General features: G+C 35.8%; 1 protein-coding gene across 1 annotated transcript in view; it reads left to right on the top strand.

Annotated features, from left to right (window-relative positions):
* LOC141405240 (zinc transporter ZIP3-like) overlaps window positions 1-11,370 on the top strand; it is a 28,596-nt gene extending 17,226 nt beyond the window's left edge. Inside the window, exon 2 of the mRNA XM_073989343.1 lies at window positions 11,037-11,370. Coding sequence (XP_073845444.1) covers window positions 11,037-11,134 — 98 coding nt within the window. The 3' untranslated portion in view covers window positions 11,135-11,370. The remainder of the gene's footprint in view (window positions 1-11,036) is intronic.
* Window positions 11,371-13,848: the final 2,478 nt, after the last annotated feature.

Below are 13,848 nucleotides of genomic sequence, written 5' to 3'. Positions count from 1 at the left end.
TATAGTGCGCTCCAGCCACTACACTTTGTACAACTTTCGGGCTATTTTCTCAGAAAGTATTTATTTGCCCCTGAAAAAAACTTGTACCATTGTAAAGGGGGTCAGTGAATGCAATTTGCTTCAACAAAAATCAAAGGGATTCGAGAGCAGGTCTTAAAGTGAACTTATCCCAAATTTTGTGTGGGAGGTACCCGAAGGGGTGGACAAATATAGTCCATATTCGAAACTGATTTATACCTGGTAGATATATTAGGATGTGTAAAGTATGGACTAAATCTGTCACTCCCTTCAAGATTTATCGTGCGCACAATTTTTCCGAACATTTTTGAACCTTAGTGGGGAAGTAAATTGAAGGAGTGGTCCGATATGTCTTATCTTTGAACTTAAACTAAGTTTGGACAAAATATTACGGAGGCCAAATGTTGGACCGAATCGGCAGATCCGTTCGAGAGTTATCTTGCGCTCCAAAAACTACACACGGAGTCATTGGGGTTGTTTGTAATTTTCAGGCTATTTTGTCAGGAAGTATTGGCCTGCCCCTAATGAAACTTGTACCGTCGTATGGGGGGCAGTGAATACAAGTTGATACAACAAAAAACAAAGCGATTCGAGAGCAGGTCCTAAACTAAATTTTTCCGAAATTTTGTGTGGGAGGTACCCGTAGGAGTGGACCGATTAAGTCCATATTGGAACCTCATCTAAGTCTGGTAGAAATTACACGATGTGCAAAGTATGGACCAAATCGGTTACTCCCTTCAAGCGTTATCATGCGTACAAAATTTTCGAACATTTTCGAACTTTTGTGGGGGAGGTACCGAAAGGAGTTGACCGATAAAACCCATCTCCGAACTTAAACTAAGTTTGGACAAAATATTACGAAAGCCAAATTTTGGACCGGATCGGTTGATCCGTTCGAGAGTTATCGAGCGCTCCAACCAGCCAGACAGACAGACAGACGGACATGGCTAAATCGACTCCAAATTGTCTGCAACACATTTCTTCCAAACATACTTGGGGGTCTAAAACCATTATTTCGATGAGGCACATTTTGCCCCTATGAAAGTGTACCCAGCAAAAAAAGTCCTCCCAAAATCATGGGTTTCGTAAGTGATTTTTGGCGGCCGTAACTACTCTCAAACCCCTTTCTTCCCCATTATTTTTAGAAGGGCATGTCGCACTCAGTTTCTAGTTATTTTATGACCACTAGAATAACTAGTTATTCTGTGGCCAATAGAAGTTGAAAATTAAGGTGAAAAAATACTATTTTTAGAACAGTTGATGTGGAGAATTCGTCTTTAGTTTCAACACACTTCTTTCTTTTATTTTACTTTATTTCATTTCGCCCCCTGCCCGAGTTGAACACACGAACCCTCTGATTTCTAGTCAAACACACCACACACTGTGCCACGCACACGAACATTAAGGGTTGCTTAAGAACTTAAATGCGCAGTGCACCACGAACTGTTATTTTTTAATTAACAAAAAGTTTTTATTTTTTGAAATTTTGCTTGTTAGGGCGAAGATTATTTTTTTAATGATTTTTTATTAAAGTTTTTGTTTTTGTCAAAAACTCGCGTGCCGACGGTGAGCGTTGAACACACAACCCTAGGATTTATAGTCGGACACACACACACTGTGCCACCGTCGTCATTACTTAGAGAAGAGTAAAGTAAGTAGGTTTACCTTGTAAATTACTTTTCAGATTACTTGTAATGCGAAAAGAAGCTTGTTTACATTACTTTGTAAAGGGTTACGTAATGACTACCGGATCCAAATTTTTGCTGGGTATATACCCTCGTTAGCATATATGCTGAGGGTATAAAAATCGAAATTGTTTGTCCTTTGTCTATTATTCTTTCACCAGAAATGGCCCAAAACTTTACTCAAACATGTATTGTTATTTCGGCTTAACTCTTTAACTATTGCATGACAACATCTTGGCGGCTTTAAAGGTTTTCAAATATTAATGTAGTATTTTCGGAACCTGTTTTCAATACAATCATTCAGCTATGGCGGCATAATAGCGGTCTTAAAAACATGTTTATCACATTGATAACATAAAAAGTAGAAGATCTCAGTTGATTGAAACAAATGAAGTGAAATATTCAATAATCTCTTGACATAACTGTCACTTTCTTGTCGTGTGTCATAAATTCAAAGGCTTTTATATACCGAAAAAAACACCACCACACCTTAGGTATCTACAGTTGATTTTAATTCATTTCAATCATTCATTTACACCTCTCATTTAAACACAAAAAAGACAACAATGTTGCCAAAGACACAAATAATTCCTCCACATTTTTAACGCATTTTTTCTGTTGTTATGACACCTCAGTGAGTGAGTGTCTTTGCCGCCACCCATCACTTGTTCATCGCAATCTTGACACATGAAGTTTTTATTTCGATTCAAAAAAAATCTCGAGATAACATCTGTAGAACTGTGTACACCATATCCATGGGACCTAAATCGTTGTGTCTGTCTGTGTCCATAAAATTTGTGTTGCTAAATTAAGTTGCCAAAGTAGATAACAACATTGTTGTTTTAAAACAAACACGACCGAAATGCACTGCCAGCCAACCACTTGGTGATATTTGTGTTGTTGTCTGCTTGGTGAGAACTTTATGATTTAGCAACCTCTCGAGTTATTATCTATGACGAAAGGTTGTTGTTGTGTGTGAGTTTTTTGTATGCAAACAAGTACTTATTTTAAATTGCATTTAAATTATCAACATCTTAAATCGTATTAAGGGAAAAATGTTGAAAGTTCCGCGAGAGACGAAGTACCAAAGCTATGAAATTGATACAAATACATGTGAATGCAATAAAATAAACAAAAAACTTTAAATGATTTGGATTTTAGGGACATGTTAGATTAACAAGTCATTGAACTTTATATCAGAAATTATTTTAATCAGTTGAAGTTTGTCAAATTGTTAATATATAATCAAGCTATGTATATAAAAACGTTAAGTATTTTCTTCCATGGCATACAATTTTAAAATATTATAAAATAGGTACACTAGACCGACAAAAATTGTTTTGATTGGAACTCCTACACCCTAATTTCCATTTGAAATGCGAAATGCGCCGCCGGCGAATATATCTTTGAAAAAAAATCGCGTGATTTTTTACAAAAATATTTTCATAATTTAAAAAGATAAAAAGTGTTTAGAAAAATATTCCAATACTTTCTGAAAAGCGAAATGAGACGCAGGCGAAAATATTTTTGAAAAATCGCGCGATTTTTTACAAAAATATTTTCACAATTTAAAAAGAAAAAAAAGAAAAAAGGTTTTTAGAAAAATATTCAAATACATTCTGAAAACGAAAAACGAAATTTTTTTACAAAAAATCGCGCGATTTTCTTACCAAATATTTCCACAATTTAAACCTTCTCCGAACTGCTATTTACATAATTTCGGGCATAATTTCGTATTTAAATAATTTTATGAAATCAGGAGGAGGAGGATACTTTGGCATTGGTTGGCACTTAGGCCTTCTCATATGTGTAAGTCTGCTTACATTCTAACTTCTACTCTAAAATTAAAAAAAAAAAAAACAAGTAAAAATGTGTCAGTCGGCTTTGCCGACAGAGGTATACCCTCAGCCAATGTGAATTGAAACTTTCATCTACGGATAGATAGAATGTATTTAGAGTCTCTTCAGAATTGTGTGGCCCTTTTTAAACATTTGAACTTGCCGACAAAAATGTGGATTAGGAATTAACACAAATGTTGAACCTTTGTGGGACCGATATGGGCCATTTTAGAAGTTAAACAAAATTTTGACAAAATATTAGTAGATCCAAAGTTTGGACCAAATTGGTTACACCATTCAAGTGATATCGTTCTAGCATTTTAGTGACATTTTTAAATATTGGGGAGATGTACCGGAAGTTGGGGACCGGTGTTACCCCATGAAACTAAGTTTGGATAAAATATGACGAATATCAAATGTTGCACCAAATCGGTAGAACAGTTCGAGAGCCACATATGGTGACATAGGGCTTTTTACACCTTTCGGGATGTTTTGCCAAGAAATATGGACCTGCTCCTAAAAAAACTTTTACCGTCGTAATGGATGTAGCAAATCACTTCAACAAAAATCAAAGTGATTCGAGAGCAGGTCTTAAAGTGAACTTATCAGAAATTTTGTGTGGGAGGTAACCAAAGGAGTGCACAAATATAGTCCATATTCGAACCTGATCTATATCTGGTAGATATATTAGGATGTGCAGAGTATGGATTACATCAGTCACTCCCTTCAAGAGTTATCGTGCGCATATTTTTTTCGAAGACTTTTTGAATTTTTGTGAGGGATGTACCTGAAGGAGTGGACCGACGTTGTTTATCTTCGAACTTAAACTATGTTTGGACAAAATATTACGAAGGCCAAATTTTGGACCGAATCGACAGATCCGTTCGAGAGTTATCTTGCCCTGCAATCACTACACAAGGTGTCATAGCGGCTTTTTGTACCTTTCCGGTCATTTTCTCAGGAAGTATGGACTTGCCCCTGATGAAACTTGTACCGTCGTATGTGGGGCAGTGAATACAAGTTGCTACAACAAAAATCAAAGCGATTCAGTCCTAAACTGAACTTATCCGAAATTTTGTGTGGGAGGTACCCGAAGGAGTGGACCGATTGAGTCCACATTGGAACCTCATCTAAGTTTGGTAGAAATATCACGATGTGCAAAGTATGGTCCAAGTCGGTTACTCCCTTCAAGAGTTATCGTGCGCACAAATTTCCAAACTTTTGGACCAAATCGGTTCATCCGTTCGAGAGTTATCGTGCGCACCAGCCAGCCAGACAGACGGACAGACAGACAGACGGACATAGCCAAATCGACTCCAAATTGTCCGAAACACATTTCGTCCAAACATACTTGGGGTCTAAAACCATTATTTCGATGAGGCACATTTTGCCCGTATGAAAGGGTATATACCCTCGTTAGCATAAATGCTGAGGGTATAAAAACATATATAACTATACATTTTAAAACTAAGCAAAGAAATAAATAATAAATAATTTATAATATTAATAATTAAATAATAATTAAGAAAAAAAGTCGTTGGGACCGCGATTTTTTGGGTGTTATGTCCGCTTTGCTTCACGGACATAACTCCCAAAGTCCAGCGGACATAACGCCCAAAATCATTCGTGGGAGTTATGTCCGGGCACCTTTCTTGTATCGTTAGAAGATTTCCAAAAGTCTTCTCTTGTCTATAGAAGATCCCCATAGGTCTTCTGTTTTCCATATAATACCTCCTGAGGTTTTCTGTCTTTAGAAGACCTCCAGAAGTTTTCTATTGTTTTTAGTACACCTCCAAAGATCTTCTGTTGCCTTTAGAAGACCTTAAGAGATCTTGTTGTCCAAAAAAAATATCCAAAGGTCTTCTGATGTCTTTTGAAGACCTTAAGAGATCTTCTATTTTTTATAAAAGACCTTAGCAGACCTCCAAAGGTCTTCTGTTGTCTTTAGAAGACCCCCAAAAGGTCTTCTGATGTCTTTTGAAATCCTCATAATGTTTCCGCTGTTTTGAAAAGACCTTCAAAGGTCTTATGTTGTCTATAGAAGAGCATCAGATGTCTTCTGTTGTCTTTAGAGGACCTCCAAAGGTCTTCCGTTGTCTGTACAAAACATCAAAAGGTTTTCTGATGTCTTTTGTAGACCTCAAGAGATCGTCTGCTGTTTATAAAAGACCTCCAAAGATCTTCTGCTGTCTATAGAAGTCCTCCAAAGGTCTTCTGTTGGCTTTAGAAGACCTCCACAGGTCTCCAATTGCCTTTAGAAAGCCTCCAGAGGTTTTCTGCTGTTTCTAAAAGACCACCAAAGCTCTTATATTGTCTGTTGTCTTTAGAAGACCCTGAAAAGTCTTCTGTTGGCTTTAGCAGACCTCCAAAGGTCTTCTGTTGTCTTTAGAAAACCTCATAAGGTTTCTGCTGTTTTGAAAAGACCTCCAATGGTCTTCTGTTATCTATAGAAGAGCACCAGATGACCCTAAAAAGTCTTCTGTTGGCTTAAGGAGACCTCCAAAGGTCTTCCGTTGTCTTTAGAAGACCTCCAAAGGGTCTTCCGTTGTCTTTAGAAGACCTCAAGGGACCTTCTGTTGTTTATAAAAGACCTCCAAAGATCTTCTGCTGTCTATAGGAGACCTCCAAAGGTCTTCTGTTCTGTTTTGATGACCTCATAAGGTTTATGCTGTTCTTAAAAGACCTCTAATAGGTCTTCTGTTGTCTTTAGAAGACCCTGAAAAGTCTTTTGTTTGCTTTAGCACACCTCCAAAGGTCTTCTGTTGTCTTTCGAAGACCTCAAAAGGTCTTCTGATGTCTTTTGAAAACCTCATAATGTTCTCCAAAGGTCTTATGTTGTCTACAGAAGAGCACCAGAGGTCTTCGGTTGTCTTTAGAAGACCCTGAAAAGTCTTCTGTTGGCTTAATAAGACCTCAAAAGGTCTTCTGTTGCTTTTCGAAGACCTCATAAGGTTTTTGCTGTTTTTAAAAGACCTCCAAAGATCCTATGTTGTCTATAGAAGAGTACCAGAGGTCTTCGGTTGTCTTTAGAAGACCCTGAAAAGTCTTCTGTTGGCTTTAGGATATCTGCAAAGGTCTTCTGTTGTCTTTTGAAGACGTCATAAGGTTTCTGCTGTTTAAAAAATACCTCCAAAGATCTTATGTTGTCTATAGAAGAGCATCAGACGTCTTCCGTTGTCTTTAGAAGACCCTGAAAAGTCTTCTGCTGGCTTTATAAGACCTCAAAAAGTCTTCTGATGTCTTTTGAAGACCTCATAAGGTTACTGCTGTTTTCAAAAGACCTCAATATATCTTATGTTGTCTTTAGAAGACCCTGAAAAGTCTCCTTTGGCTTTAGGAAAACTCCCAAGGTCTTCAGTTGCCTTTAGAAGACCCTCAAAGGTCTTCACTTACCTTTATAAGACCTCCAAAACTCCTCTGTATTATAATATATACAATGTGTTTTTACAGCGACGACGGAGGTTAAGAGTTTGGCTTTGAACGCTAGCGCGTCGCACAGTGGTACATAATCGTTTGAACGGATAGAGATATTTTCATTTTTTTCGACATATAACATTATCAGCTTTCCGATGAATTAAAATCATTCGAATTCGGCCTACACCTTTTTATACCCTCAGCCTTTAGGCTAATGAGGGTATTTACACTTTGATACGACCAAAAATGTGCCTCATCGAAATAATGGTTTTAGACCCCAAGTATGTTTGTACGATAACCGTTTCAGACAATTTTGAGTAGATCTAGCAATGTCCGTCCGTCTGTCTGTCTGTCTGGCTGGCTGGTGCGCACGATAACTCTCGAACGGATCAATCGATTCGGTTCAAATTTTGGGTATCGAAATATTTTGTCCAGATTCGATTTAAGTTCGAAGATGGGACATATAGATCCACTCCTTCAGGTACCTCCCCCACAAATGTTCAAAAATTGCCGCAAAACTTGTGCGCACGATAACTCTTGTAGGGAATAACCGATTTGGTCCATACTTTGCACATCGTGTAATTTCTACTAAACTTAGATGAGGTTCCAATATGGACTCAATCGGTCCACTCCTTCGGGTACCTCCCACACAAAATTTCGGATAAGTTCAGTTTAGGACCTGGTTTCGAATCGCTTTGATTTTTGTTTACGCAAGTTGTATTCGCTGTCCTATATACGACGCTGTAAGTTTCATTAGGGGCAATTCCATACTTGTTGAGAAAATAGCCTGAAAGTTACAAGAAACCCTATGACACCGTGTGTAGTGGTTGGAGCGCAAGATAACTCTCGAACGGATCTTCCGATTCGGTCCAAAATTTGGCTTTCGTAATATTTTGTCCAAACTTAGTTCAAGTTCAAAGATGAATTATATCGGTCCACTCCTTCCGGTACCTCCCCCACAAAAGTTCGAAAATGTTCGGAAAATTTGTGCGTACGATAACTCTTGAAGGGAGCAACCGATTTGGTCCATACTTTGTACATTATGAAATTTCTACCAGACTTAGATGAGGTTCCAATATAGACTCAATCGCTAAACGCCTTCGAGTACCTCCCACACAAAATTTCGGAAAAGTTCAGTTTAGGACCTGCTTTCGAATCGCCTTGGTTTTTGTTGTAGCATTTTGTATTCACTGTCCCCTATACGAAGGTACAAGTTTTCTCACCGGCAAGTCCATACTTCCTGAAAGTTGAAAAACAAACCCTATGACACCATGTTTATGGGTGGAAGCGCAAGATAATTCTCGAACGAGTATGCCGATTCCGGCCAAAATTTGGCCTTCGTAATATTGTTTCCAAACTTAGTTTAAGTTTGTAGATAAGCCATATCGGTCCACTCCTTCAGGTACCTACCCCACAAAAGTTCAAAAATATTCGGAAAAATTGTGGGCACGATAACTCTTGATGGGAGTGACCGAGTTGGTCCATACTTTACACATTCTCATATTATCTACCAGATATAGATCAGGTTCGAATATGGACTATATTTGTCCACTCCACCCCGTACCTCCCACACAAAATTTTGGATAAGTTCACTTTAAGACCTGCTATTGAATCACTTTGATTTTTGTTGAAGCAACTTACATTCGCTGCCTCAATTACGATGGTAAAAGTTGTTTCAGGGGCAAGTCCATACTTCTTGAGAAAACAGCCCGAAGGGTGTAAAAACCCCCTATGGCACCCCCGTGGTCCATGTCGGTCCATTCCTTTAAGTACCTTTTCCGCAAAATTTTTGAACTTTAATCCTAATCTACATTTTTATCGGTTCATGCGACTAAAATTTTGAAACCCCCTAAATACATTTTGAAACCCCCTAAATATCTCTGTCGACAAAGCCGACTGATACTTTTTTACTTGTTTTTAAAAAAATTTTGATTTTTTTTTTTTCTTAACACATTTCTTTAAAAAAATTTTATATTTTTTTTTAATTTAATTTTTTTTCAAAAATTCAAAGATACTGCCTTGGGTTTTCATAAAACCCATGTAAAAAATTTGCATTTGTGTAAAAAAGCTATAGTTTTTATGAGAAACGGTATGGAAAAAACCATGGTAGAACAAACAAGGCAAAGTAAATACTACAACAAATACAACTCAACAACAACCATATAGAAATTTGTTTTTGTTTGTAATGTTAGTGTCATCGGTATATGTAAACAAAACAAGGAAATGTCTATAAATTATTGGAATTTTAAAAATTGGTATTTTTAACTTTTGATTGTATATTTTGAAAAATATGAATGAAAATCCGTATCATTTTCAATTTGAATGTTTCCATATTATTGCACTAAATGGATAATTTCTCGCAGAAAGTAGAATTCTTGCAAAAAAGTTTGGAGTCGCTGGAAAATCATTGAAAAAGGAGAAGGTGTTTGAATTTTTTGCTTTTGAAATCAAAAAATCGAATATTTATTAGGGCTTTAGTGTTTTCAAACTTAACAAAATACCACATATATTAACGAATGTTGTCCCGCCTCCATAAGCGGCGTTTTAGTGTTCGGCACCTCGTTCAGACTTGGAGGAGGTTACATGTCATTGATATGAAGAAGTATTTATGGGAAATAGTTTTTTTCTGAATGATATATTTTTTCCTCAAAAAATATACGTCCCTAATATATAACGAAAACAGAAATAAATATATATAAAACTCAAGGCATATTTATATAAGGTATATACATGAATTACACTAACTACAAAATTTACAAAAACTACATTGTTGTTATTGAAAATTAAATGTCAAAGAAAATATTGAATAATAGGGTCGTTCTAAAAGTGTTCTCAGAAAAAACAAACACATTTTGAAAATCCTCTAAAATAGAACCAATTTGAATCTTAATGTAAATATAAAGCATTCAAAACTGTCGTAGGTCCTTTTTATTACATGTTTAGGATGCAAGAAATGTTATAGTAGCAAATTTCGAAGTTTCAAATTTAATGAGTAGAGACCTCCTTTTTCTATATTTCTACCATGTACGGAATTTAGCACTAACATTACAGACCAGTTCAATCAGTTGGGTATTTATGTTACCTTATATTATTCTACCATGGGAAAAAACACACATTTTACCCATGTAATTTAAAAAAGTGTCAAACGGACGGAACGGTTACAAACGTATATATGGGCTGAAAGAGGACACTCTCGGGCATCATTCGGTGAAAACGGAACTTTGTTCCGATCTGTTCCACTAAAGTTAGAATTTCACTAAAATTTAGTACCTGAGGAAAAATAAAATAGCTCACTTCGTGTAAACGCTACGGTAATTTATTGAAATGGTACTTAAAGACAACAATCCTACCTACCAAACAAAAACAATGAACACAATAGCTGCTATAGTTCTGAGAAATAGCTATTTCTTTCTCCAGAAATTTGCAAAAATTACATATATTCCAAAATTGTGTAAAATGGTCGTCTTTAGAAGTACGCCACGCCTACACTTTCCAATATTTTTACCTAATTTAAATGACAATATTCTTTGTAAAAATTCTAGACTATGATAGTTCCTACCATCTCTATTGTTAATGATTTTACAATATTGCGGAATTTCGAAAGTGGTTTTTGTTTTTTATGTTTGGAGCAAAAGATGGTATTTTTGCAAAACAAATAATATATTTTTGTTCCAACAAAAGCGAAAAATAACTTTTCTCTGCGTGCAGGAAAATCGATTCCTGAACCACTGTGTGTCGTGATAACATTTTCATATGTTTTCGAGGACGTGGGTTCAAATCCCTGCCGGACACAGGTGATTTTTTATTTGAAATTTTGCCTGTTAGGTTGAAAATCATTTGAATGTTAATTTTTATAAATTTTTTTTCGTTGGAGTTTAGTTGGTATTGATTTTCATATTTGAGATTTTCGCAATGTTTGGCCTATGTTTTCTCTATATGCAACGGAAGCAATATATTTCATCTTATTTTAAAAACTGTTTCCCCAAAAGTTTTCCTTTTAAAATTATCAAACTTATATATTTTTTAAATAATTTTTAAATAAAAAGTCAATTAAATAACTGTATTCATTATTTTCTTTCAGGCGAGGGTCATGATCACGAGCACGAAGAATGTCCTGGTGCAGCAGTAACAACAACAGCCACAACTCTTTTGGATTTAACCACAAAATTCTCATTATAGAATTCTGATCGATCGATCAGATAGCAACAGAGATTGGCTATAGCGATACGATTTATTTAGTATATATTTATATAACATGAATAACATGTGATATTTTAGGTTTAAGCGATGAGACGACAACGATAAAGAAGTAAAACCAATAATTAAGATTGATTAGGTACAGAAAACACACTTAAGAAAATACAATGTAAGTGTAAAAAATAAAGTATTACTAATTGTAAATAAATGACTAAAAATAAGAACGAGCCCTGTCTGATTTAAATAAAATGAAATGGAAACATTTGGCGAAATGATGTCATCATTGGCGGTGGTGAAATGGGGAAAAAATCCCCAAATGAGTACATCATTGGCAAGAATAATAAAGAAAGTTTACGTCTCTTGGTTGTGATGGTGGAAGTGGTCGCGAACGGGGAAGAACCAAAACAACAAGAATTGCAAAGCATATAACACCAGGCAGGTGGATGGACATGACTGTTGTGTAGAAAAAAATCCCATAACCTTTTTTAGAAAAAAAGTAAGAAAAAAATCCCACTAAAGCGTACCTTTTAGATTATGGATCGAGATTTTATGTGGTACTTATTGAATTGTCGCCTTATCAGGTTGAAAAGTCTCGAGTGTATGAGTCGGAGTCAAGCAATTTTTGAGTGGTATTGGAAATTACACATAGTCGGGATGGGCCGAGTATATCATACCCTACACTACTACCCCGTATATAATCTTTTCACTGATTAACATTTCTTTCATGGAGATACGAAAGTAGGGTTGGGAATGTAGGGCTAACCGAAACCTTAATTATTTTGGTTCCACAAATTGGAAATTGGGATACCAGTAGTGGAATTCTGTAACTCAATTTTCGAGTTACCGACAAAAATCAGTAAAATACAAATGCTTATAATTTCGGTTATTAACGAAATTTGTCGGTTAGTTAACAACCAAAAGAATGTTGTCGTTAAGTTCTACCGAAAGCAACAGTGTTGTCAACTTTTATTGGCACTTTTCATTCTTAATTTTTCGTTGTAATTTTAACAATTTTTGTCGGCAACTCAAAAAATTAATGTCTTTTTCTATATTTCTACAACGTTGGAATGCTCCCAACTAAACCTGGAATATAAGTAAATACAATTCAAATGAAACGAGTAAAAAAGTATCAGTCGGCTTTGTGGACCGAGGTATACCCAAAGCCCTGCGTATTAAAACACCTTTTTCCCAACAAACTTATATATTTAGGGGGTGTAGAGAATTTTGGGCGTATGAACTTGCCGACAAAAATATGGATTAGGATAAAATCTCAAAAGTTTTGCGGTAGAGGTACCTAACAGAGAGGACGGACATAGTCCATTTTGGAAGTGTGTCTTATTTTGGGAATCATTCCTCTCGATAAGACCATTATATCAGGAAACATGAACTTTCCCACGAAAAACATCATATCGCTGTAAACAAGGCCACTAGAAGGAAGTACCTTAGGTAAAATTTTCCAAAGGATCCCCGAACAGACCCTTAAGCGGACTTACACAAAACAGTTGACATTTGTGTGGGTGGACCTATAGAGAGCAGGGAGGGGACCGCTTTTGAACATAAACTAAGTTTGTACAAAATATTTCGAGATCCAAACTTTGGACCGTTTATGAGATATTGAGCGTACCATTTTAGCGAATATTTTTGAACTTTTTTTGGGGGAGGTACCGGAAGGAGGCAACCTATAAGCACCATCTTCGAATTTTATCAAATATTCGAAGAAATATTAGCTTTGTTCCTTTACGTTAAAGTTTCTTCAAGTTTTACCATTTTTAACTCGGAAAGCATTCCTTAACCCCAAAAAGTAGTAAAACTGGAAGCAATTTTTAAGAGAGTGAGAGAGATCCAAAATGACTTTCTCTTTTACTACTTTCTGCTAGACAAATTTCGTAGTGTAAAAAGTGGAAAATCTGTAAAACTGCTGATTTGACATTTATTTGAAAATTAAGGCAAAAGGAAAAAAAAGAAAACTACGCGCTTTGTCAAAGCAAAATAAAATAAAATAAAATAAAATAAAATAAAAGAAAAAAAATAAAATGAATGAAATTAATGAAGTTGAGCCAATGGGGGAATACTCCACTCAAGCAATCAAATGAGATTGAATCTTCAACAATAAACAAAACAAACAAAAAACAGCGGAGGCACGCGCAAAGGGAAATTGGTTAAAACAAAATTCCAAAAACAACCTCACAGGCAACTGTGGTGATGTTCTTTTCAACTCACAGAATTCGACGAATTCTTAGTTGATATGTGCTGACATGTTGCAGAATATTTTGATTTTGGTGTTTCTTTGGAAAAGCCGAAAAGTGAGTGTGATTCTCATTCGTATGGGAATACTAGACACTTAAAGAGTTCGGTTTTTCGCTAAAAAGGCATCATTTAAAAACTGAGAAGCCAATTGATAATTCTCTTCGCCGGGATGAAATCATGATATTGGTAGCGATCAGTAAAATTTTGCAACACTGTCAGTTCGTTTTGAAAAACATTACTCTCTGTAATAGAGGGTAATAAATGATGTTGAGCCAATGGGGGAATACTCCACTCAAGCAATCAAATAAAATAAAATAATAAAAAATTAAGCCTGTGAAATAAAAATAAAAAACAGTGACATTTATTTTGTTTGTTATTTTTTTAAGCAGCCATGTTTGTTTTTTGACATTGATGCCAGATCTACTATTTTTCCGTTTCTTTACTTTTGT

Source organism: Musca autumnalis, unplaced genomic scaffold, assembly GCF_047663935.1.
Source record: "Musca autumnalis isolate F117 unplaced genomic scaffold, ASM4766393v1 scaffold_5, whole genome shotgun sequence".
Taxonomy (NCBI): domain Eukaryota; kingdom Metazoa; phylum Arthropoda; class Insecta; order Diptera; family Muscidae; genus Musca; species Musca autumnalis.
The sequence above is the reverse complement of the archived record's forward strand: the minus strand, read 5'-3'. Positions and strand labels throughout refer to the sequence as shown.